We start from the raw sequence: 25,292 nt of genomic DNA on the forward strand, positions 1-25,292 counted from the left end.
CATACTAAAATATAACTTACAAAACAAACCCTCAACTTTATTGATAATTCAAGATTAATTCTTCATTCACCCCCTTAATCTTGAATTTGTTCCTCTTCTCGCTTTTATGCCTTCTTTTCAGCTGACCATAACATACTTGCTTCACCGATTCCTCAAACTTAGCATTCATTCCTTTTGTGCTTAACTTTGAATCCATACAGTTATTTTCCTTCTCAACTCGCTTCTTCTCATCAACTCGTTCTTGACTAATACATTCACGAACTCCAAACAAATCATTTGGAATCGTTCCAAACCGAATTTCCTTCACTTTCATAATCGGTTTCACATCATAGCATTCTTTCTTTTCAACTTCAAAGTTGTTAGGATTACAACATACCTGAAACTTGATGTTATACGTCCTATTCAGATTTCTCTGAACCTTCATCAACAATCTCTTTTTCTGATCATATAACCTTAACATCCCATTGGCTATTTCAATCTTACATCTTTCTTCATCCAACTGACCCAAGCTAAGAAGATTGGTCTTCAACTTAGGCATATAGAAAACATCACAAAATGTTTTCTTTTCACCTTTCTTACTTACCACAATCACATTACCCTTACCTTTGATTTCGATCTCGGATCCATCACCAAACTTCACTTGACCCGAAAATCGTTCATCCAAGGTAGTAAAAAACTCTTTCTTTCCTGACATATGATGACTTGCACTATTGTCTAAGTACCACGTTCCTTCATTCTTTTCATCCTTTTCAAACACACCAGTGATAACCCTCTCTTCATTCAAACTTACTCTCTTTATTGAGCAAACTGCCATGAACAAAGAAGGATCAACATCATCTTCTTTCTTTGTCAAATTCACTTCTTCTTTCCCTTTGCTTGGCTCTTCACATTCATTCGAGTAGTGCCCAATCTTATCACAGTTTTAGCATGTTACGTACTTCCTTCTATCTTGCCATTCTCCCGGGTTCCTTTTCCGGTATTCAACCCGTTCATCATTCTCACGTTCATCATTCCATCTTGGATTCCCTCTTCCTCGTCCATTACATCTTCCACGGCCTCTACCACGTCCTCGGTAGTTTTCAACTTTCTTTTCAGTTTGGGTGAACATGAGCTGACTTTGGGATGAACTTCCATTCACATTCTTGAACATGTTTCTTTCTTCATATGCCTTTAAACGCCCAACCACATCTTGAAACGCCATTGTTTCGATGTCTGCGAGTAGCTCCATCGAAGAAACAACAGGTAATTATTTATCTGGCATAGAGTTCAAGAATTTTCTTACCAAAACCTCTTCTTCAAGTACCGCTCCCAAGCTCTTGTACTTTGACTGTACTCCACCCAACTTCGTTGCATAATCATCAATACTTTCTGTCTCCCCCATCTTCAATCCATCTAACTCGGCCCTTAGCATTTGAACATGAGCTTTTTGAGTTCTTTCAGCGCCAAGATAACGAACTCTTAACGCTTCTCAAACATCTTTCGATTCTGAATACTTGGCCATCTAAAGCACCACGTCTTCAGTTGGGGTTTGGAAGATAACACCTATGTAACATTGCTATATTTTTAGATTATATATATATACTAGCAGGAAGCCCGCGCGATGCTGCGTCGATGATAATTTACAATGCGGTACTCGTTTTCTGTTAACTTATCAATCCTCTCATGATATATATAGTAGTTCTGTGTTAGAATTACTCGCAAGTTGCCGCGAGCATTCGGTCGATATTAGAAATGTTAACGTTAACTACGTATTTCATTTTTAAAAACTCTTACAACATGTAATTTAGTTTCGAAAATGGTAGGGATAATTACTTTTGTCATTTTAGGGATTTTAATAATGTAGTTAATGAAGTGTTTATTTCCCGCATTAGTATTCCAATTCAAGTTATAGTATTGAAAACTACCGTATTGAGTTATAAATTTAATTATAGCTTTAAACAACTAAATCATTTAAATTATATATTTAGTAAATTGCAATTTTTTTTCTAATGTGGTTTAAGCTTGATAGCCCTTTGATTCCAAAAAGTAGTTTTAGACAATCGAGCCCCCCACATTTAACTTTGGTTTCGGTTTTAGCACCTTAACAAATATTCCGTGTATTTGGTCCGTTAACTATTGCACACGCCCCTCACATGAGGGACAAAATAATCATCTGGCTTTTAACTTATTGCCCCCAGCTTATGGCGTTAATATGATCTGAATTTTGAAATTTTACTTGTTTGAGAACATATATGGTACAACATAATTATCAAGAGAACATATACAGACAAATTATATTAAATGTACTTCCAAATTGCCAGTGCCTCATATTTTCATTTAGTTTCAAATCATAATAACACTTTGACCTATGCGCATATAATCATGCATACACTTAGACATGCACCGATGCACGTATATGCATTTTGATTGCAAAAATTTCTCTTTTGCCCCTGTTGAGAAAATAACTTTGACCTTCACATTAATTATATTATGACCCACAGTAAGACCTTCCCATATATACACTGTAATATACATTTTGACTTACACAAATTACTACTTTGGCCCTACACAAAAAATATATAATTTTAACCTTCACACAAATTACCATTTTGACAAGAAGTTTGACATGCACATATGTACACTCCCGTATACATTCACTGCCATTATACATAAACTGCAGATAAATACTATTTTGACTACTTGTATATTCCAATCATCCATTCTTCCTTTCCATTCCTTGCCACGCTTGAGCTTGAAAAACTACTTGCATGATAAAAATAGAGCTAGAAACAAGACAAGCTCAAGCTCTCTAAATTAAACGAGCCGAGCTCGAGCCTAATCGAGCTCAAACTCATCTCGACTCGTTTGCACCCCTACAAATACACAAGAAATTAGTTATTAGTGGGAAAATCTTGTCAAAGTAATAATAAATTAATAACCTGTTGGCTTCACATAAAAACGTCATGCCTTTGGTTGACTCTAAGTTGACTTTCGATGTGTCCTCGTTCACTTGTACCAGCATTACTTTCAGTTTTGCCTGCAACATAGGATTGCAAAAGATATTAAAAAATATATATCATAAGTTGAAAATGTTGAATAGCAAGATTATATGAAATTTTACAAATGTAGTATTACCACTTATTAGACTGCTTTATCATATATTCAAGGCTGCCTCCTTTTTCTTTTTCCTTTTTTTATCCTAGATCTAAAGGCTTATAAAAACATGATCCTTGTTGCAAGTAAAACAAATACAAAAAGTGAATGGTGCTTATAATATCAATTTACTAACTCTTTAATTTAATGTTGTAAAACAATGACTTTCAAATTTTCTGAAATATATATAACCAATATGAAGACCTAAAATGATGAATGAGAACCGATGAAGAAATAACTATATGGGTCTTGACCCGGGTTATTAGATATCTTCTAATAATAAGAAAAAGATTTGTTTCCTGTGTAATTTAGGTGTGTGTAAAACTAAAAAGAACAAACCCAAACGAAAACCGACGGTTTGGTATTACGCTTTCGTACAAACCAAACTTTCATTTCGGTTTCAACTGGATCGAGTTCACACCATCATAAGTAAGTTTAGAATAGCATAATACCTCCATTGGATCCATATTTGCAGTATGTTTGTAAAATCTATCCAAGAATGATTTCTCAACTGTGAAAAAACACCAATTATATTGAATTATTGATGAGATATAACTTAGGGTATCAATAAAGTTTGAAATGAAATGATAATGACATACCAAGTTTTATCGTTGACTTAATATTGCATATAGCATGAAGCAGTCGAATTGTTCCACATGCGCTTCCCACTGCGTGTCACATGCTTTACCAACTCAAGAAACAATTAAGCAGCACAAATCAAAGATTAAAGATATAGTATATACCTAAACTTTGTGAGAATGACTGTGTGAAATTGCAGGTCTGCGAGAGGACTCAAAAGGTGTACAAAGAGAAACTACAAACGGGGACCTGTACCATGAAATATGTCAAGAAATACTAAATTGCAGCTAGTAAACACAAAACATAAAGCTTAAATTCAATTGAAATCACCAAACTAAACCCTACTTCAATTAAATCTCAATTCACATTTCATCACTAAACTAAACAAACACAAAATCGGATTAAAGATGAAGTTGAAGCACATACTTTGCTAAAATAACGTCTGTCTTATATGAAGCCGGTTTTCTTTAACCAGGTTAGTTGATAAAACCTACAAAATCATATAAAAAACTAAATTAGCAATAGAGACAATAAGATGATTAAACGTGCGTTGTCAACTGTCCTTTACCCCGAAAGTGTTAATCCTTCTCCAAACTTGGTAGCGTGCATTCTATACAGGGCTTCAATCTGTGAGTAAAAATAACATCATCAGCTTCTTGATTCCTATAAGGTTAGTCGATCCTTATAGGATATTTCAACTCCTTAATCTAGCATATTATTATTCAAAGACAGCATAGAAACTTAAAAAGGAATATGTTCGGATACTAAGAATTACAGAGTAATAAGTGTGTATCTTTGCAGTCTGAAGATTCACATTCCGAGCTGATAACTGTAGAGAAAAACAAAGATGACAACTCTCAGATTATTCAAAGAGTTCATAGAGACATTTTCAAGGAGTATGAGTAAAAGAAAGCAAACCTACATGTCCATTAAGTGCGGTTGATGAAAGGACCCTCTGATGTTATAAAAGGAAGAGTAGAAAGCTCGATGGCATTCAATCGAGTAGGAAGGGGAGAATGAAAGAGGAGATGTTATTAAAGCTACGAAAGCATAAGCCCAACCATCTCCTTTAAAATGTTCAGGGAGTATAAAAGGTTGTGTGCTTTGTTTGTCAGCGGCGAGGAAATGAATTTTGAATCAGAATGTACAAGGCGGTCGAATGTATATGGGGAGATTTGGATTTGTATAGGGGGGCATAGGTTATTGATACACCATCTAGGTTATTCACACAGCAAGAAGCCCTATACGACTCGTATAGAGTCTGTTTGGCTCGTATAGAGTTTTTTTTTTTTAATATTAAAAATAGCATCCGAGTTGTTTACAAAATAGAAACACGTAATTTAAAAGTAAATATTTTGTTATATACATACGAACAAATGAGTGTTTTTGGGTAACGACTTTTTATATGTGGCCATGCAATCCATTTTTGTTGACGCCCATGTGAATTATCTAAGCTTTTGAAATATAACTGCCATAAAAATAATTACATTTGTTAGTGTAGATGTTTTGATTCGTATTAACTCGTCTTTTGAAATTTAGCATTTATAAAATTATAGTAGTTCAATGCCCTATAGTTACATAACAAATGAAATAGTTGTTGGGTTACGAATTATTTAACGTATTTAAAGATTTTATCTTCAATTTTTACTATATTTAATGGCGCTTGTAAAGTAAAAACTTTTCAAACATAAATAGGGTAAGTTATAATAATCCATATACGATAATCAACTAAGCAACCAAACAAACATGTAATCATAAGGATCAATACGTTATATCAAAAGCATAAGGTGCCAAACATAAGATTCACACAAGGTCCAAAACATAAAGTTCAAAATACATTAACATCTAAACACCCGATAATAAAATAACGACTACTGCGGTGGCGGCTCATGTGCCTCTGGCGGCGGCGAACCAAGTATGCCCGACTGTGCTGGAACTGTACAGCCCTCCTCCCTCGCCCACGTAATCATCCACTCCATCATCTATGCGACCCTAGCATCTATAAGGCGAGTGGTAGCAACAAGCTCACGTAACGTATCATCAACATGTGCCGGGATCGGCGGCACCAGTCTAATCACATGATGGCGTGGCGCCGAGTGCTCGAGCTCTGGCTCTGGCTCTAGCTTTGGCTCTGACTCTGGCTCTAGATCTGGCTTTGGCTCTCGCACTGCAATGAAACGAATCTGGCTTTGGCTCTCGCTCTGGCTCTAGATCTTCATCAGCCCACATGTCTGCTTACCGATCAGATTCTGCTTGTATTTTTCTGTCATTGAACGCTTGATCGTATTCTGAAAACAATCGAGCCCCATAGCATGGGTCGTGACATAGGCGCTACACGCAATCGAGGACTCCTCCCTAAACTGGTGTCTGGTAGCAAAGTATAAGGCAATGCAATGCGTTAAGTTGCACCTAGCAGGTGCAAGCAGAGAATGCAATAAGAACAAATCAGTCTGTGTGACCCACTCTTGGCCACCCCCTCGTCCAGCAATCATATACGCAATAACCTTATGGAGATATCGGTGCACCAGGTCTCTCAAAGCACTAGCCCTAGCCTTATTTCCGAAAGCCTTTGAAACATATTTCCCATCGCCAATCTGAGGCCACCAACCTAACAACTCTGCTAGGGTAGCCTCTGTACGAGCATCCAAGAATAAATCAGTCGTCGTCTCCTCTTCGGTGTAAAACCCAAGTGCAACCGCAAACTTCGGTAGAGTAAGGTCAAACACCCAACCACACAACCGAAAGGATACAGCAACATCGGTATGAATCGACTCGATCGGCACTGGATTAAAATTGAAAGTGGAAAAGAACTCTGGTGTGATTTCTCGATACCCGATTGCATTACCGGCATCAAACATGCGCCTCCAAGGAGTGTCTACCCCGATAATAGCCTCAACATAGCCTCTTTGAGCTACTTTCTCCAAGAAAGGCCACTCAATAGTGCGCGGATAACAAAAGACATACGAAGAAACCTAAAAAGTCGATCATGTTCTTCGGTGTTACGGGGGAACTGAAGAAATACATGATCATCCAGAAAGTCAGGCAGATCCTCCGGGTCTTGAATGGGTGAACGCTCTCTTCGGGGTGGCATAATCTGCAAATAATGCAATTAATAATAAGTCAACATAAAGACAGTTCATACATTAATTGTAAATAGTTCACTCCCCAAAGAAATTCCTATATTGTGCTTCATTGTGTTTCAACTCTGCAAGTAGTTCACTCCGTATCCACTTCCACTTATCTTCATGATAATCGAGAGCAACAGCCGTTGCCCGATATCCACAGTTTCCGTCAGGAGCCACATCTTGTATATGTGTAACAAATGGACGAACAATAGGGTGAACTTGATCCAAATAACGGTGATAGTAATGACCCGAAACATGAGAATTTTGTCTACCTTGTTGGCTACCCACATACGAACTTTGTCTAATACCTTGTTGGCTACCCACAAATGAACTTTGTCTTGAAGGCTCTAACTGTGAGGGTAGAAAATCAACATCTTCATCTCTTAACGTTAAGGCTGTTGAATTACTACGTTTAAGAGGGGGCTCATGTTTGCTCTTCTTTTTCATATCCTTTGATTTTGGACGCCCACGGGTATTTTTTGAACCACCGGTACTTGAAGATTTGATGAGGCTGGCTTGATAAATGACCAGAACCTTGATAACATGCTTCTTTTACCACCATCTGATTGTTTATCAAACTCTTGTTTGAATGCTTCTACAGCGCTTTCACAATTAATATCTTCCTCTTGTTCAACATATAACGGATTAAAATCCAACTTCTTCCAGAAGATATCAATTGAATCCAATGGAATGGTTTCGTATGCAGTTAAATAGTTTGAAAGCATACAGGCGCATGGCAATGAACAGCTTGTGCGAATATGACATCCACATCCACACCCATGCTCAATGATTTTGTTCATGCGGTTAAGCTCTTTAACTAATATATCTAGGGTCAAAATTGAGACGTTACCTCGTAACTCCTTGAATAGTGGGATGTCATGATCATTCATCTTTTTGTTACGACTATCTTCAAATGTTCCTTTTATGGGTTTTTGCTGCAACTTCACGATCTGATCGATAACACCCACAAATTTTTCAAGCGTAGACTTCGTAGTAAGTAAGTGTTTCTTGAAAAGAGCATGCGCGCTCTCAACCCTGTTGGTTGTACTATTCCCGAAGTGGAGAACTTGATCGGTCCATGCAGACACAAACATCTCTTTATACTTAACAAGCCAGTTTGCGTTCACGTAATCAAATACCCCTAAAAAAGACGAACATGAGTACATAAACCAACGTACCATCAAACATACATATAACAATGAAGTTGAGAGAAAAAAATGTTACTTTTATGCTTGCAGGTTAATCCGTCATGAAGTCGCTTGTAATTGTACTCGTATGCATCTAACGTGGGACAATGAATTAGTGAGCTCCATAGTTCTTCAAAAAATTCCCATTTTTTATTACCTCGACCAAAACTTTGCTTGCAATGCTTTTTAATGTTCTGAGATATGTGCCATCTGCATAGCAACTTTGCTGCATCCGAGAATACAACGTTACAAGCATTCATCAACGCAAGATCCCTATCTGTCAATATCACACGTGGCATCATACACTTGTGTAACATCGCCTTAAGCCTCGTTAACACCCATGTAAAGTTATCTTCCTTCTCTTTCGATATAAAAGACAACGCAATCGTAATCGTCTTGCCGGTCGAAGTTACACCAATGATTTGTACAAGCGGCAACTTGTACTCGTTTGTGTTGTATGTCATGTCAACAATCAACACGTGGGGGAAAGCACGAAACATCTAAGACGTAGGATGCATAAAGAATAAATCCTCCATGGCATTGGTGGATGAATTTTTGCGAAAATCGTGGGTGTAACCTTCATCACCCAAAAGTCGGAAAAGAACCTCCATGTGACCTTCGCCTTGGAAGATCTCCTTACGTACCTTATATGTTTCGTTATGCACGGTTCGGAGCGAGGACACATTTGTCTCGTCCTCCCCCTGTATAAAATTTAAAATGTCACGCGGCGCCAATTTATTTCTATACATATTTCTCACCGTAGTTTTTTGATCTTCAGTCAACCTCATAGCATATGGATGACCCTCCATATGCTGAGCGAGTTCATGGTTGTGGTCACCATGGCTCACCCGTAATGCCCAACCGTTGTATTCATTGTGATATTTGCCAACTAATTGAAACGGACAATTACTTTTTCTTGTACCCGAACGTCTAACTTTCGCGGTTGACTTGTATACTCCACCGCGATCACACTTAAGAAATATTTTTATCACATCCCCCGCGGCATTGTTCTTCGTTCGTTCGGTGACTACGACGACACCATTCTCTCGACCAATTTTTTGAGCCCAGTTCTTCAATTCATCAAGAGATATAAATATCTATAATAAAAATTATTTGTTAGCATAGGTAAATTATATGATTGAAAAAATAGTTAGATTATAATACTTTATGATTTTACCTTATCGGTTGAAAAAATGGATATGTTGCTTGAATTTTCACCACCGGTAACTTCATAATTTTCAACATTGGTAACTCCATAATTTTCACCACCGGTAGCTTCAAAATTTTCACCACCGGCAACTTCACAATTTTCACCACCGGCAACTCCACAATTTTCACGAAAATTACTTTCTTGATAATTATTGTTAAAGATCGTTGTGAAAAACTCCATTCGTTTAAAAGTTACAAAACTAAAGCATGATCTAGTATGAGAAAATAGACTAACAAAGCAAAAGAATGTTAAAAATTGAAAAACTTCAAACATCTACTTATATTGTTTTCACTATATTCTTAAATCCCAATATTACAATTAGTCAAACAACTTTCTATAGAAAATCATAAATCATCACACAAGTATATCATCTTTTAGGCTTATATCCCAATGTTATAATAAGCCAAACAACTTTTGGTATTTTCTTGCAAGAAAAACTGATACATGGCCTATACGGGTCATATACCATCTATACGGCTTGTATAGACCATAAAATAATTATAAATATTAGGTCAAAGTACATCTGACATGCAGCCTGTATGGCTCGTATAGGACCTATACAAGCCGTATAGACTTATTCACACACCAAGGGATGGTGTTTGTACAAAGTAAGCTGACATGCAGCCTATACGAGTCGTATAGACCCTATACGAGCCGTATAAGTCAATACGGCTCGTATCCGTATAGGGTCTATACGACTCGTATAGGGTCTATACAAACCAGAATATCTATACGACTCGTATAGACTGCAAAAAGCTGTCACACTGTCACCTTCGTACACATGTTAATAACTTAGGCCTATACGACTCGTATAGGCCTATACGAGCCGTATAGGCCTATACGAGCCGTATAGGCTTATTCACATATCATGGGGATGGTGTTTGTATATAACAACCCTTTGTATAGACGCAATGGGTTTTTGATGCATTAAGGAGTTGTACAATATGCTATACTATTTGTAAAACTCTTAAATTTAATAGTTTTTGATAAAATTATCATATCATTATCATCCTTCCTATATGTATTTTAATATATATATATATATATATATATATATATATATATTACACAAAATATTGTTAAATATATAAATTGGTTACATTGAATTGTGACATCTTTACATGCATTTAAAATTATTAACGTACTAAAGAACCAAAGTTTAAACAAACACATAATTATCATATTATATATACAAATTATGTATAACGTATAATTATCCTAATATAAATAGATGAACATAGAAGTTACAATAATGTATATAATATTTAAATGGGAACTCTTGTAGAAGAATTAATACATAAATTTTAGTGAATAAACAAAACATAAGTATTTAAGGTGTCCCTTACGTGGATGTTTAGTAAACACGTGGATGATCATGGCTAAACTAGCCACACCTACTTTAAAACTAAGCATATGTAACTAGATTATTATATTAAGCAAATGAGAATTTTTTTTGATTGTCATGTAGTTTGTTAACTGCCACTAGTTTTAAAGAGATTCCACGTATCAGACTTAAGTCGGCCTACCACCCTTAGGCTGAGGGGTGTGGGGCTTCAACGGGGGCGCTAGAGCCCCTCCGCTCGCGCCCCCAGGCGCGACCACCACACCACCAGGCGCTAGCCAGGGCGCTAACGGGGCGCGAGCACGAAAATCCAAGCAGGCGTGATGGGGTTAGCGGCAGAGGAGGGCATAAAGTGGCATAGGGGAATGTGCAAAGACCCGTTGGTGGTGTTTAAAAGAGCCGTTGGCTCTTATTTAATTAAAAAAAAACCTTTTTTTCATCTATAAAATACCCCATTTCACCCATATCAATCACCACAACTTCAAAATAAAACCCAAAATCAACCTATCTTTCCAACTTTTTTTTAAAAAAATGACTGGAAATTGGTACCCAAACCTAGATTCAGATTATATTGACCACGATTTATGGTCGTCACCGCACCAACCGATGTTTTATTCGGGGCTACAAGAATCATCCGGCTTTCAACCATCCAACATACAACCGTCTCCTAACTTTGTTGTTCCGGAGACACAAGAATCACACGGTGAAGCTACGGGACCAAGAAGACGCGTCCACCGGAAAAAACAAGTTGCAACGGACGGGTCGGGACCGGCTTCGACTCCGAGGACGAAACGGAAAACCACTCCGTGGTCATCGGATGAGAAGGAAGCCTTGTGTCGGGCTTGGATAGTCATTTCTGAGGATCGGCGTTGCGGTAATTGTTTTAACGTTTTTAAAAATGATTTTTAATAAAAAAGTTAAATGGAAATCTAATTTATTTATTCATTTTGCAGCCGACTACCAAAAGAGCAAGATTTTTTGGACAAAGGTTAGGGAGACGTTCTATACGCTCGTTGGGAGTACAGAGCGGAACGCCGATATGATTTCGGGTCGGTGGTCCGAAATCAGAAAAATTGTCGGCTTGTTTACTAATCTTTTCAACAGGAACAGCGGTCGTATGAGACCAAGTGGCAGTGATGATTTGGCGGTTTACAATTTCACGGTCGAAGAGTGGAAGCAGGAGTGTTTGCGGAGGTATGGGACGGTGAAGACGTGGGACGATTTAAAGTTGTGGGAGAGGTTGAAAAGGTGTTCCAAGTGGGTTGAGCTGGTGGCGCCGGACGTTGATGCGGAAGTACGGCCGAAACGGACTAAAACTAGTTCGTCAGAAGCGTATAGCACTTCAATCGGGTCGGATTGCCGCGTTGGATTCGACCTAAACATTGTGGAGGAGGAAACGTCTTCACCGCCGAGGAGGCGGCCATTGGGAAGGGACGCCAAGGGGAAAAAACCGGCTGAGGGGGAAGCCGTAAACATCGCCAATCTTGTTGAATCCCTCAATAAATTCAACAAAACCATGGAGGTGGTCTCTAATGACAAAAAGGAAAAAAGTCGAATGAGAGATTTGGACTTCCTTACTAGAGACTTCAATAACCTAAATCCGGTCGATCAAATGCTAATGGAAAAGCAAAAGGAACGTATCCGAAAGAGGTTGATCGAAGAAGACCAAGCCGAAGAATAAGAATAATGTTTTTTTTAGTACTTTTATTTTTATTTTATTTTTAGATATTAATGTGTTTTTTTTATTAATGTGTGTTTTTTTAATAATTTATGAGTTTTTTTAATAATACGTTGTTTGAATATATTTATAAAAAAATAAAAAAAAAATTCGCTGGAGTCCACCACCAAGGCCAGGGGCTCCAACGGGGGCTCCAACACCCCCCTTATCCAGTTTCTCTCTCTGCCACACGTCATAATATTATTGGCTGGAGCCCCCACTAAAGCCCCCATTAGAGCCCCCCCACACCCCTCAGCCTTATATATTACAAGCATTCATTATGCATATGAATTCAAAAGAAAAGATCATCTAGTTCTGGCTATGTGTTCCCCTTGAACCTAAATATTGAGGGAAAGAGTAAATTAAGTGGTAGCAACTACACTAATTCAAGGTGCTAGGAAATACACGAGTCTTGAGTGATTGAGTAGAGTTACCAGCAATAGAAGATCAAAGAAAATAAACGGTTACGAGTACAACTATTAGACAAGGTGAATACGCTCAATCTTTTTAATATGAATATCTTTTACAACGTGAATACGTCTATGTACTGTTTTTTTAAAGATATTTACTCTTTAAATTATGGACTCTTATCCATATGTAAAGAGTTATGAAAGTGTTTACATGAGGGTTGATATAAGATAGTACTAAGCACTCAGGCTAAAATACACATGTGTTTGGATCCTTACATATATATACCGTAGTGGGCACACTACAGGCATACTGACCACGAGGCAAGTGGCTGTCTCTATGGGCGAGTGAAGTCCAATTATATGGTTTGTGCGTATGTTTAGTTCTGATGAGATGGGATTGAGACCCACTGAGTCGTTGAATGCTATTGGTGTTGTGTCATAACAAATTGTGAAAACCTTTTATCGAGTATGCGTGTTTACCATCATATAATTGACGTATTTTTAACTATTTTCAAGTAACCAAGAGTAAGGTATAGAGATGGATATGCCAGTAAAGATAGAAGATCACTAGGCATAGAATACAGCTGGTGGCTCAGCTAATTTTGTAATGAGGCATACATATATAAAACTTGTTTTTAAACAAGTAATTTTGTAAAACAATCAAGGGTATTTAATTCTCTTTATTGTTTTAAATTAACACTTTCCACTGCAAACTTTGATAATGTGACATCTGCCCTGATCCGACCCGACCCAGGTACCCGTTTCTCTGACCCGATCTCTTTCTTTTATGATTTAATATTTATTTATACTTATATTTTACTTTTAATAAAAATATATATTTCCTTCCCGCCTCTTTCTCTCTCTTTCTTTCCGCCGTCCCCTCCCTCTTCCTTCTCTCATTCCGCCTTCTTTTCCCTCTTGTCGCCGTCCCGCCCTTAAGCCTTGTTTCCCTCAACTCTTTGCTTGTCCTTTGGTTCTTCCCGCCTAAGGATGTCTGCAGCTCCACGCGCCAGACTCCTTACATGGAAGCCTGCGTGAAGACATCTTGTTCCTGCGATGCGTGAAGAGAACTCTTCCCGCAGCGCGCTAAGAATGCATGTTCTTCCCGCAATGCGCTAAGAATGTATGTTCTTCCCGCGATGCGCTTAGAATTCTTGTTCTTCACGCAGCACGCTAAGGATTTGTGATTCTTCCCGCAGTACGCTAAGGATTGTTGTGCCAGCCTTCGCGCTCGCGCACTCAGCCTTCCCGCGCTTAACCCTTGTATCTTCTGTTTAAATCTAGCCGTTTGCTTTTGTGTTGTCTTATCTTCTGTGCTGTTGACCTAACCTATCTAATGTCTGAATAGTTACTTTCGGCGCAGCATGCGTACCAACCCCCATTGGTTGGTAGAAAAAGTGACTGACATTATCTTTTGAGATCTGCTTTTGCCATGCTTGACCAGTACCTTTATCTGATCCGCCCATGCCTGTTACTGTTCCCTGTCAGCTTTATCTTGCCCCCTGCAGCTGCCATATCTTTTGATATCTTTACTTTTCAGAACTTTTTACCGTTGATATCTTTTCTTTTACTTTTTGAGATCTTTTCCCCTTTTTCTAGGGTTTGTGTCTCCTAGGGTTTTCCTATATATAATAATAATATTTTCATAACACATCACACACAAACACTTAATCTCTCCTGTTCTCTTGCTCCTTGCTCTCTCTGCCGTCTTCCTCTCTGCCTCCGTCTTCCTCCCTGTTCTGCCCTGCTTTTCCGGTAATATATATATATTATATAATAATTTACTTATTAATTATGCTAACTTATTATCAAGACTTAAAACAGATCGTTAAAACAATAATCTTAATTATAGGTTAACTTTGCTTGTTTAAGAGTTGATTCTTGCATATCTTTCACCGCATCGTTTATCAAGTGAGTTATCTCGTATCTAATCCCTTTTTATTTTAAATGCTTTGGGATGTTCATGTGTTCATACAAAACTTGAGTCTTAAACTTGTTTATGAACTTTAGTCGCGCAGTATCCCATGTGTTGAGGACGTAGACTTGGCTGTTTATTTGTATGTGTGGATCATTAACCGTCTTGTCGGTCTATTCCGCAGTTTTCATGGTACCATTAGATGAACACGGGAGAACATTCGTTTATGATTTCTCTTTTGTTTACACATGCACAGTTAGTCTTGTTTGTGAGCTCAATTGTGAGCACTGGCAGTCTTGTCTCTTAGAGTTGGTCCCGATCAGATTACACCCTTGTTGAAAACCAGACATACACATGTTGCGCGCAGATTTTATTGTTATCTATGTATTGTATTAAACTTGATTTCTCACCAACACGCAAGTGTTTGACGTTTATTTTAACACATGTTCAGGTTTGCAGTAGCTGTTTTGGAGCTTGTGGACACGTAGGACGTTTTTACTTTTGGACCTAGAATTAAAATGTATCAGGACAAGTTAATGATGTTTGAATGTTATAATTTATAATATATTGATTTATGTTTGATTTATGTTCTTTATTTTCCCCGCTGCGCGTGCGCGATAAAATGTGTATTAATAAATATTGACACTAATAGTGTCACGAGTAATGAAACAATATGTGGCGCCCCGATGTATAATCCGCCTTTGGTCGGGGTGTTACAGATAAATTAACAAAAGTGGTACCAACTGTGAGTCACACGCCTAGGCCCGAAGGCTGGGTGTGACAACCTAAGGCCATAACCTTCTTTCTTTCTTCAATTCCAATCCCCTTTTTCTTATCAATCGCATCATGCAAACCATTCGTACCCAAAATAATTTTCATCATATCATAACCGACCATGATGCGTAGTTGGTCGAAGTTAACTTCGTTGCTTGCAAAATAAAACCACCGATAGATTCTTTCATTGTTCCTGAGCTTCCTACTTCTTTTATCACTGGACTTGCTAATTGCTTGGCACCTTATATTTTTAAACGTTCAACCAAAGTTCTATTTTCAAAAAGAAAAATAAAACCAAGCTACTGTATTGATCTGAATCCCAATACAAGACAAAACAAAATACACTCTTCTTTCTTTTTTTTTTTTTGTTACGATGGACAGGAGCAAGAATAAAACTTAAACTTCAAAATTTACTTGTTAAACCCCACAAATAAATCGATGATGCAATTAATGATCACAACAGGACTTTACTTCTTTACTTTGTTTGCTTGAAACACGAACAAAAGAAAACGCAGATAACTTTATTTTTTTTTAAATCTTCGATAACGAGCCGTAGCTCTGATACCAATTGTTGGCCCAGACGGATCAAACAATCAAATCAAACGAACTTATCAACCGAACATAACTTCACGAACATACAACGAGAAAAAAGACTTCTCTACTATTTATAAACCTACCAAACTTGCTCTCTAAGATAAACCTAACTTGAGAAACAAGGCAATCTTATTCTAGAATAATCCATATTAAAATAAACTTACAAAACAAACCCTCAACTTTATTGATAATTCAAGATTAATTCCTCAATAGAGCAGATTAAAGAGTTTAATCGGTATAGATTAGAACACAAACACAAAACACAACCGGAATTGGCTAACACCCAAACTTTATTCATTAAGAAATCTGACTCAAAAACTTGATACAAATTATCCCATACCCTAAACACAGTATTTATAGCTAACATAACCGGCATTCTAATTAATCAATTCCATAATAATCATCTTCCTAACATGTATCAAATAGGAAACTAGATAATCATTAATAAATGGAATATTGGTTTTAAATAATCCCAACTATGGCCTATTGGTAAGTCCTAACTTTACACTTGCCTGCTGAACGTCCCAACTATTGATGTATTTGTTTTTAACGGGCTGCGACTAACGGATGTTAACTCCATTAGTGATTTGCTGACGTGGATCTTCTTCTCCGGCCGGAAACCTGCAACTCGCCTCCATTCTCCCTAATATCCTTACATCATCTCTCTCTATCTTTCCTCTCATTCGAAACCTAACCGACGTGCCGCCGTTGTTGTCTCCGGCGAAGTCCACCCTCGTCAATCGTGCACCATTCGAGGTAATTGACACATCATTTGACTCGTTTTTATCCTCTTATCAAAAGCCATATGCTTATTTTGTAAATCGTGTAACATTGATTTCAAATTTTTGAAAATAAAATCGGGTTTGGTATATAGGGATTGGCCATGAAAGAAGATGAAATCTACTTCATTTTCTAATTTCCGATGTCTTTTGAAGAGGGAGGGAGACGGTGTGAAGATATTAGGGAGAATGGAGGCAAGTTGCAGGTTTCCGGCAAGTTTCCGGCCGAAGAAGAAGGTCCACGTCAGCAAATCACTAACGGAGTTAACATCCGTTAGTCGCGGCCCGTTAAAAACAAATACATCAATAGTTGGGACGGTCAGCAGGCAAGTGTAAAGTTGGGACTGATATTTACCAATAGGCCATAGTTGGGATTATTTAAAGCCAATATTCCTTAATAAATTGATTAATATTATTTAATCATTAACTTGCATGTAGGGCCGTCCAAACCGCTCGCTACTCGAACTCACTCGTCGCTTGCTCGGAAAATGCTCGCTAGTTTTTTCGCTCGATTGTAAACGAGCCGCTCTGCTCGGTTGGGTTTGTAAACGAGCCAAGCAACGAGCAAAGGTCTGCTCGGTTTGGCTCGGCTCGAATATTTTTAATTTATTTTATATATTAATTACATATGAACAAATATATAAATATATAGACTACACACAATAAATATAAGTATACAATTTTTTAAACCCTTAAAATTTTTCATATTCACTCAATTTTACGGTTAAGTTTTCAGAATATTAGAAGTTTGTTTACATGTTTATTATATCTTACTTTAAACTTCTCTCTCATAAAATTTACAACCTATTATACGTTTGTCTAAAAACTACTAATTTGTTTACGAAACATATTATTTACAATAATTAAACCCGTTTACCATAAAAATTTACAACCTATTATATATACCAGTGCTATTAATTAAACAGACAGCAATTTGGTCATTATATAAAGTGATAAACGCTTCGTTTTCATCCTATACATATAATGGAAGGAGTTTGTTAAATTTCGACCCTTTTTCCACGAAATTTAACTACCACTGGTTTCCTTTTATTTTCCTGGAAATTTCTTACTTTTATATTTCTTCAAATCATTAATAATGGGCTCATAAGATGAGATGTGCTCCTTTTATCTTTCATTAAATTTCCTATGCCCCTGCGTACACCAACTCTAATATTGGGGTGGAGACCCTACCACCTCACCGAAAGTTTCTTAGCCACAACTTTACAACCAAAAGTTAAAGGGGCTTGAGTCCCTTTAAGCGCCACTGCAATAACGAGGCAAAGGCTCAAGCATGTGCAGACACAATAAAATTTAACTTGCTCAACTTTATAGTTTTTATTTTAAATAAGAAAGGTTAAATAATAATTATGTTGTTTATATGATTGCCCTTTTTTTATGAAAAAGTTAGTAAAAATCCCTGCATAAATTGTCACTTTTTAGTTAAATCAATACACAATCTTTTAAATAACTACATAGTCTAACATACTTCAAAAGTTATTGAAAATAAAATCCTAGTTTTGATTTTCCAAGCCATGACTCTTTGAAGGTGTATTAAAATGTTATACGTTTGTCGTGTCAACTCATTCTTCTACCATCTATTGTGTGCATTAAAGTATCTTTTGAAGATGTTGGAATGGATCTAAGTCTTGCGCAATGAATGTTAAATATTGGATGCATTTATTTATTTACACATTTACATTAATGATTTTCATTGTTTTGAGTTTCTTGTAATGAAGTCGGTCATTTTTTTACTCATAATTTTATCGAGTTGTTCTTTTAGTTTTATCTTAGATATACTAGTTTGGCTTAAAATGCAACAAAGGAAAAAATAAACAAATAAAAATGAAGTTTTATCATTATGACATTAAATTACCTGTTCCGTTCACGGTATAAAACTAATTGGACCCGGCACACACAATTTTGCTGGATTGCACCCTTATCTTCAATTTTTGGCAACCGACACCCTGCCGTATATAAGGTGCGGCACTTTGAGGCCCTACGTCAAGTCAACTGTATATTGACTGTTAAATTCATGCGAAAAGATCATCATACCTTACAGTTTGCTACTATATGGTTTGACGTTATTTACAAATTGTACTACTCTTTATTTTCTCGCTCTACACAACTCCCGGACACCACCACCCCTAGTAATTTATTTTCTTTACGTGAATTCGATTTAATCTTCCATTTAGACATGCCTTTGATTTAATCTTCCATTTTCGCCGAGAGGAATTGAGCATACCTTGTTCACTTTAGTACGTAGAGAAGCATATGACGTACCATCTAATGAGTCACACCAACATGCATCTATATGTGTCAAGTTTGGTGGAAGAAGTGGAAGCAGCCTTAATTGGGAACACTCCTGTATGTAGAAGTAAAGCAGCTGGGAAAGGTTGCTTAAGGTGTCAGGAAGGCTAGAGATTAATGGGTTCAATGAGAGGTTTAACTTCTTTAATGACACCAAATTCCTAATCTCGATGGGTACTTGGGAGACACCGGCAAGCAACCATACTTAAAAGAGTCAGGTTCGTTAGTCCTATGACCTTCATGAGAAAATGAGGGCCTTCACTTCCAAGTTTCTTGCAGTCATAAAAGTAAAGGACTGTTAGAGATTTTAACTCGGAAATGTTAAAAGAAAGATTCACCAGACTTGAACATCCAATTGCTTTGATGGATGTAACGTTTGCTGGAAGGTTTGGAATCGATTGTATGAGGCCAGAGTGGTTTAACTCTATTGTGTTCAATTGATGGAGTTGGAGAAGGCTATCACAATGGCTAGAGAAATTGATATTGTCGTATAAGTACAAGTGTTTTTAAGGATGCTTGGCTTACGAGTACTCCACCTGAAATCTTTGATAGGATGCATTCCTCAAGCTCTAGTTTTGTTACGTGGCCTTCTTTGAAAAGGTACAGCGTAGGATCATCACCCTCATCACTAAATGATTCCATGTCGTCATCATAATTACGGGTACCAACAGAGTTTTTGTAGGGATGGTAGCTTGCCTATCATTTCCCAAGGGATCCTCTTTACCGGCATGGAGCCCCGTAAATCCAAGATAGCAAGTTTTTGAAGGTCACCAATGGAGCTGTGTAACTCTTTTAAGTTTTCGCAACCAGCGAAGTACAGTTCCTCAAGATTCTCAAGACCAGAGAAATTGCCAGTCTTGGTTAATGAGAGTGAATCACTCACGTCGAGAATCCTTAGCTTCTTCAGACTCTGGAAACACATAAATAAATACATATAATAGTGAATCATAAAACTTTATATTATACAGTTTGGAATAAAATTAGACGCCACTTCTATACTTTATTTATCCACATAACCAAGAAAATGAATTGCCATTCGTCAATCCCTCATGATGCAATCACACCAAAATTCATTCATGATGTGTCTGCCAATTTTCTAGAATTTAAAATTAAAGAAAAGTAAAAATATATTTTAAATTACAAACTCTCAACACCGACCGCTTTTTAGATAATGTCAATTCAACTTCGGTAATTCTTTAGACACCTCTTTTTTTAGGGAGACTGACACGCACCTATGTATCTCATATAGTGCTATATGTGATATATTGATGGGTGTCTCTTCCAAAATGGGCATTTAATTAAATCTATATAACATGTATATAGATGTGTTTTATTTTTTTGGTAATTATTAACTAATATTTTTTAAAAAAAGTCATTTTTTGCTTTTTATTATTAACTTATTTTTTTAAAAAATCACTTTTTAATTAAACGTGGTTATCAGCGTCGGCTCAAATTCAATATAACAATGAAACAAACAAAAAATAAATTACAAATAATATAAATAAAATTGCTTATATGTATACACACACAACCTCTACGGTAAGTTCGTACAAATAAAACAAATTTATCTAATTGAGAGCAACGTAATCGTCGTGCCAAGGGCCCGACTGCCCAACCCTATCATCAAAATGTGGCACTCGACGTGTCAGCCCTGATGTCAAAAGTATCAATAAAAAATTAATTATTATTTTTAAATATTTATTTTAAAAATTATTTATTAATATATTAATAAAAGTATTGAAGTGGATGGCATGATCACATACATTAATGAAGGACAACACGTGCATCTATATAGGGATATGTTATTCGTACATCATTTGGTTATCCACACACCCTACATATGATCGTATGGAACCCCACATTAAAGGATGTGTGAGTAGGTAAAGAATGTGTGAATAACCAATGCCTTAGTGGAAGTAGCATTAATTGATTACAGAAGTATATGTAAAGGTAAAGCAGTTGGGAAAAAGTTGCATAAGGTGTCAGGAAGGCCGGAGATTAATGGGTTGGATGACCAAAATTTTACATCTTTTAAGTTAGCCCCTCAAACTTTGGTTCCTTTTGAATTTTATTCATTGAAGTTTCTAACATTTGTATGTTGGTTTCTTAACTTTGACAACATAAACTTTAGTCATAAAACTTTTAGCCTCTCAACTTGTCACAAAAAATTTATGTTTTACAATAAAACTTGTAGACTTTTAGCTTTGCCACAAATCTTTTAGAAATTAACTTTTAGATGTTTAACTTTGGGCACAAAATTCTACTGTAATGAACCGAACCTATACCAACCAAGTTCCCGTCGCACCGTCGTTGCAATGCGCGCTAGCTTTCAAAATCGTAACGCATTTAAAGTGTTGAAAGAAATATTTGTTTTATCCAAACACTAAAATATATAATGCGATAAATTAAACCAAAATTATAAATATTAAGCTTGTTTAGGTTCATGAGCTAGCTTAAGCTCGATAAGCAAAGCTCGGGCTCGAACTCATTTTCAGTCACTAGCTCGTTAAAGCTTGGCTTAATTTGAGCTTAAAACTGAGCGACTTAACTTGTTTTATTTGTTCTAATTTTTGTAGGGGATATTGGATAGGTGTGAAGCAATCATACCTTCATTCCTTCCCAAGTGTTGCCAGTTTGCTCTCTCGCAATTCTAGAACCACGACATTGCACATCTCAATATTGTCCAAGCTTTTCAAAGGGAACCCATACCAGCTCATGTATTTCAACCTTTTGAAATATAAGTGAGTCGTTTCACCATTAATCTTTAAATACTCACCATCACCATAAAACCTAATCAGCCTCAGATTGCTCATCTTTCTAAATGCCTCCAGGGTTACTTCGATGACCTCTTTTAAATAAAATTCAATACTTTCAACTGACTGTTCCCTGTTAAATATGAAGGAGAAGTGAGTTATAGCTACTTCCGATATGCTACTTAAGTGTTAAGTTAATGTACATATATATCATAAACACAAAGATATCATACCGAACATTCTGTCAATACTCGCATCACATCCCTTTCATTCGACAATCTAGTACGGCGTCCAGGCTCATCTTCATTTTCTTGTCTGACAATTTCAAGTCCCATTTCCCTAATCACATGATGCATCTTCAAATAACCATATGGTGTTACTTCAACAAGACATTTATCAACTAGATATTGAATTTCATTATTTGGGAAGAAGCTCAAGTCTTTGTCCTCTAATACTTTCACAACCAAATCCTTATCATCCTTTAGTAAACCAACATCAAAGAAACAAGCAATATCGAGAAACAACTTCTTGAGTCTTGGAGTAAGTGAATCATAGCTCAACTGGAGTTGCTTTTGAACATCACCATGCGGGATTCCTTTCAATGTCTCCAATATGCTTGGCCATTGCTCCCTTTCATACTGTTTAAAATGGCTACTCCACACCTTAACAACCAAGGGAATCCCTCTGGCACGACTCACAACTTCTTCTAAGAACATTGCGTTAGCAGTGTCGTCTCTTACAAACATTAGCCGAGTGAAGAGGTTGAGAGATTCCCTTCTGTTTAACAACCTTGTTTCGTATGGTGCATATGGTATATCACCAAGGGCCCGTTTATCCCTCGTTGTCACAATAATTCTACTCCCTTTGTAGAAGCAGTTAGGACAAATGCCTAATGATTCCAACTGCTGAAAGTTATCAACGTCATCCAGAACCAAAAGAACCTTCCGACGACTTACCAGCCTCCTTATCTTTGTAACCACTTCATTATGATTACTCATGATTGAAAATTTTTTTTCACCAGTCAGACAAGATATAAGCGCCTTTGGCAACTTAACCTTCCAATTTGAAGCCTGGCAGATGTGATGAATATTCGCAAGAAAACAACTAAGATCGAAACTTGGAGCAATTCTATTAAACGCCTCTTTGACAATAGTCGTCTTACCAATCCCACTAAATCCTAAAACAGCAACAACCAAAACAAGAGCTTTTTGGTCTAATCTTAATGTTGAGATGAGCTCTTCTGCTCGAGATCTTACCCCAACAGGATGATCTGTAACATGCAACTTTTGTGGTCTTTGCATCTTCTCAAGTACTTCAACAATTTCCAATACGAATTTCGCCTCATCCCTGCCAAATTTCAGAGAGAAGCTCATTAATATATAAAACAAATTTGGTCTTTTTTTATTATTTTTATTTTTTTTCATGTAGGGTACTTTAACAAAAGAGCTATAACTTATATGTAACAACTGAAGACAAGGGAGAGAAAAATTACCCATGTTGCAAGGGAAGACCAGACAACTGGCCTACTTCTTTTAGGGCATGTCTCCATCTTTTAACTCTCTCTGGATCTAAGTTAGTGTCGGTGTGGTGAGCTTGAAAAGCTTCAATGAAAGGACCTTGTTGACTTCTAACATCAGATGGCTCCACCTTATAAAATACCGGAACAACTTTCCTTTCATCAAGCTTGTGGGAACTGTCCATAATATCAACCAGCTCATCGAGGTTTCTTACCGAAGAAGCATAATGAGGGGAGAATACAACAATATACATCTCAGATTCCTCGATAGCTTTCAACAGCTCTAAACGCATATCTTGACCAACAGGGAGCATGGTGTGGTCAGAGATGGCAAAACTGTTGCGAATAAGCGCTGCTCGGAGGTGGCTTATAAAGGTTTTGCCAATATCTTCAAACGAATAACTGATGATGACATCATTCTTTGGCCTTTTACATGATGATTCAGGCTCATCATCAAAAGAATTTGGATCCCTTTTCCTCTTAGAACAAGTAGATGATGAGGATGGATTCATTTTTGAGTTTCAAAAGCAAACAACACGTACTGTCTTCACTTTCTGCCAAAACAAAGAAACTGCATATGCAGAAATAAGTCAGTCTTATGAATTTTAACTTTAAAAAATAGACAAACCCTACAAGACCAAGTACATATCATCAATGTAGAATAACTCTAGAGAAAGATAGAAAGAAGATTACCGATTCTTGCTCCGATGCCGGGACGGAAAGGAGGCTCCTGGAATACCAGTGTTATTAAACAGACAGCAATTTGGTCATTATTATATAAAATAATAAAGGCTACATTTTCATCCTATGGAACAACTTTGTTAAATTTCGACTCTTTTTCCACGAAATTTAACTACCACTCGTTTTCTGGAAATTTCTTGCTTTTATATTTCTTCAATTCATTAATAATAATGGGCCCATGAGATGATGAGATGTGCTCCTTTTATCTTTCATTAAATTTCCTACGCATCTACTTACACCAACTCTAATGGGGTGGAGACCCTACCACCTCAACGACAGTTTCTTAGCCACAACTTTAAAACCAAAAGTTAAAGGGGCTTGGGTCCCTTTAAGCGCCACTGCATTAACGAGGCAAAGGCTCAAGCGTGTGTAGCCACAATCAAATTTAACTCGCTCAACTTTATATTTTTTATTTTAAAAAAGTTAAAGAATAATTATGTTGTTTTATATGATTGCCTTTTTTTTATGAAAAAGTTAGTGAATATCCTTACGTAGAACATTTGCCATTTTTTAGTTAGACCGCTCCAGAGTCTTTTGCATGGCATACCTCTAACATGCCTCAAAAGCTATTTAAAATAATATTCTACTTTTGATTTTCCTAGCCATACCTCTTTAAAGGCGTGTTAAAATGTTATGCTTTAGTCGTGTCAACTCATTCTTCTATCATCTAATGTTATTAAACATTTTTTAGGCCAAATAGCTTTTATACATACTTTTCTAGTATAAAATTAAAAATTATGTAGAAAGAGAATTTCATTCTTGTTTTTCTAAAAAAGTCTGAAACAAATTCCAGAACTAGTAATTTTTGGTATTGGTTTTTCAAAAGTTTAAATTCATATGTATTTAATGCGCCTTATATACCCCAAAATAGCATATCCAAATTATAAGAAAGCCTAGAGTTGTCACAGCTACGGAATTTGCTCCTTGCTAATTTTTATTTGTTTGAGTACGCAAATAAATTGCGAATACGATCCAAATAACAAAGGCCCAAGTTTCCTTTGGATCCCAACTCCAATATGATCTCCATGCTTCATTAGCTCATGCTGCTCCTGAAAGAATACATGTGATTAAAAAGGCAAATCCTAGGCTAATTACAAGATGACTCTAATAATCCAATTGTTTAAGAAATTGGGCCTTGTAATAATTCTTATCAGAAATAAAAAAGAAGTATTTTTCTTTCATTCTTGTAATTTTCACCAAATAAAAATTAT

At 36.7% G+C, this 25,292-nt stretch overlaps 1 protein-coding gene across 2 annotated transcripts in view; it reads right to left on the minus strand.

Moving 5' to 3' along the window:
* Positions 1-23,960, minus strand: part of LOC143554019 (TMV resistance protein N-like) — a 97,425-nt gene extending 73,465 nt beyond the window's left edge. For both annotated transcript variants that reach the window (XM_077043887.1, XM_077043888.1), the window contains exon 1: positions 23,317-23,960. In XM_077043887.1, the coding sequence (XP_076900002.1) occupies positions 23,317-23,852 (536 nt within the window). In that variant the 5' untranslated portion in view covers positions 23,853-23,960. The remainder of the gene's footprint in view (positions 1-23,316) is intronic.
* Between the last annotated feature and the right edge of the window lie 1,332 nt (positions 23,961-25,292).

The sequence above is a fragment of the Bidens hawaiensis genome, unplaced genomic scaffold, assembly GCF_021521415.1.
Source record: "Bidens hawaiensis isolate Kalapana, Puna unplaced genomic scaffold, B.hawaiensis_p1.1 tig00017470_1, whole genome shotgun sequence".
Taxonomy (NCBI): domain Eukaryota; kingdom Viridiplantae; phylum Streptophyta; class Magnoliopsida; order Asterales; family Asteraceae; genus Bidens; species Bidens hawaiensis.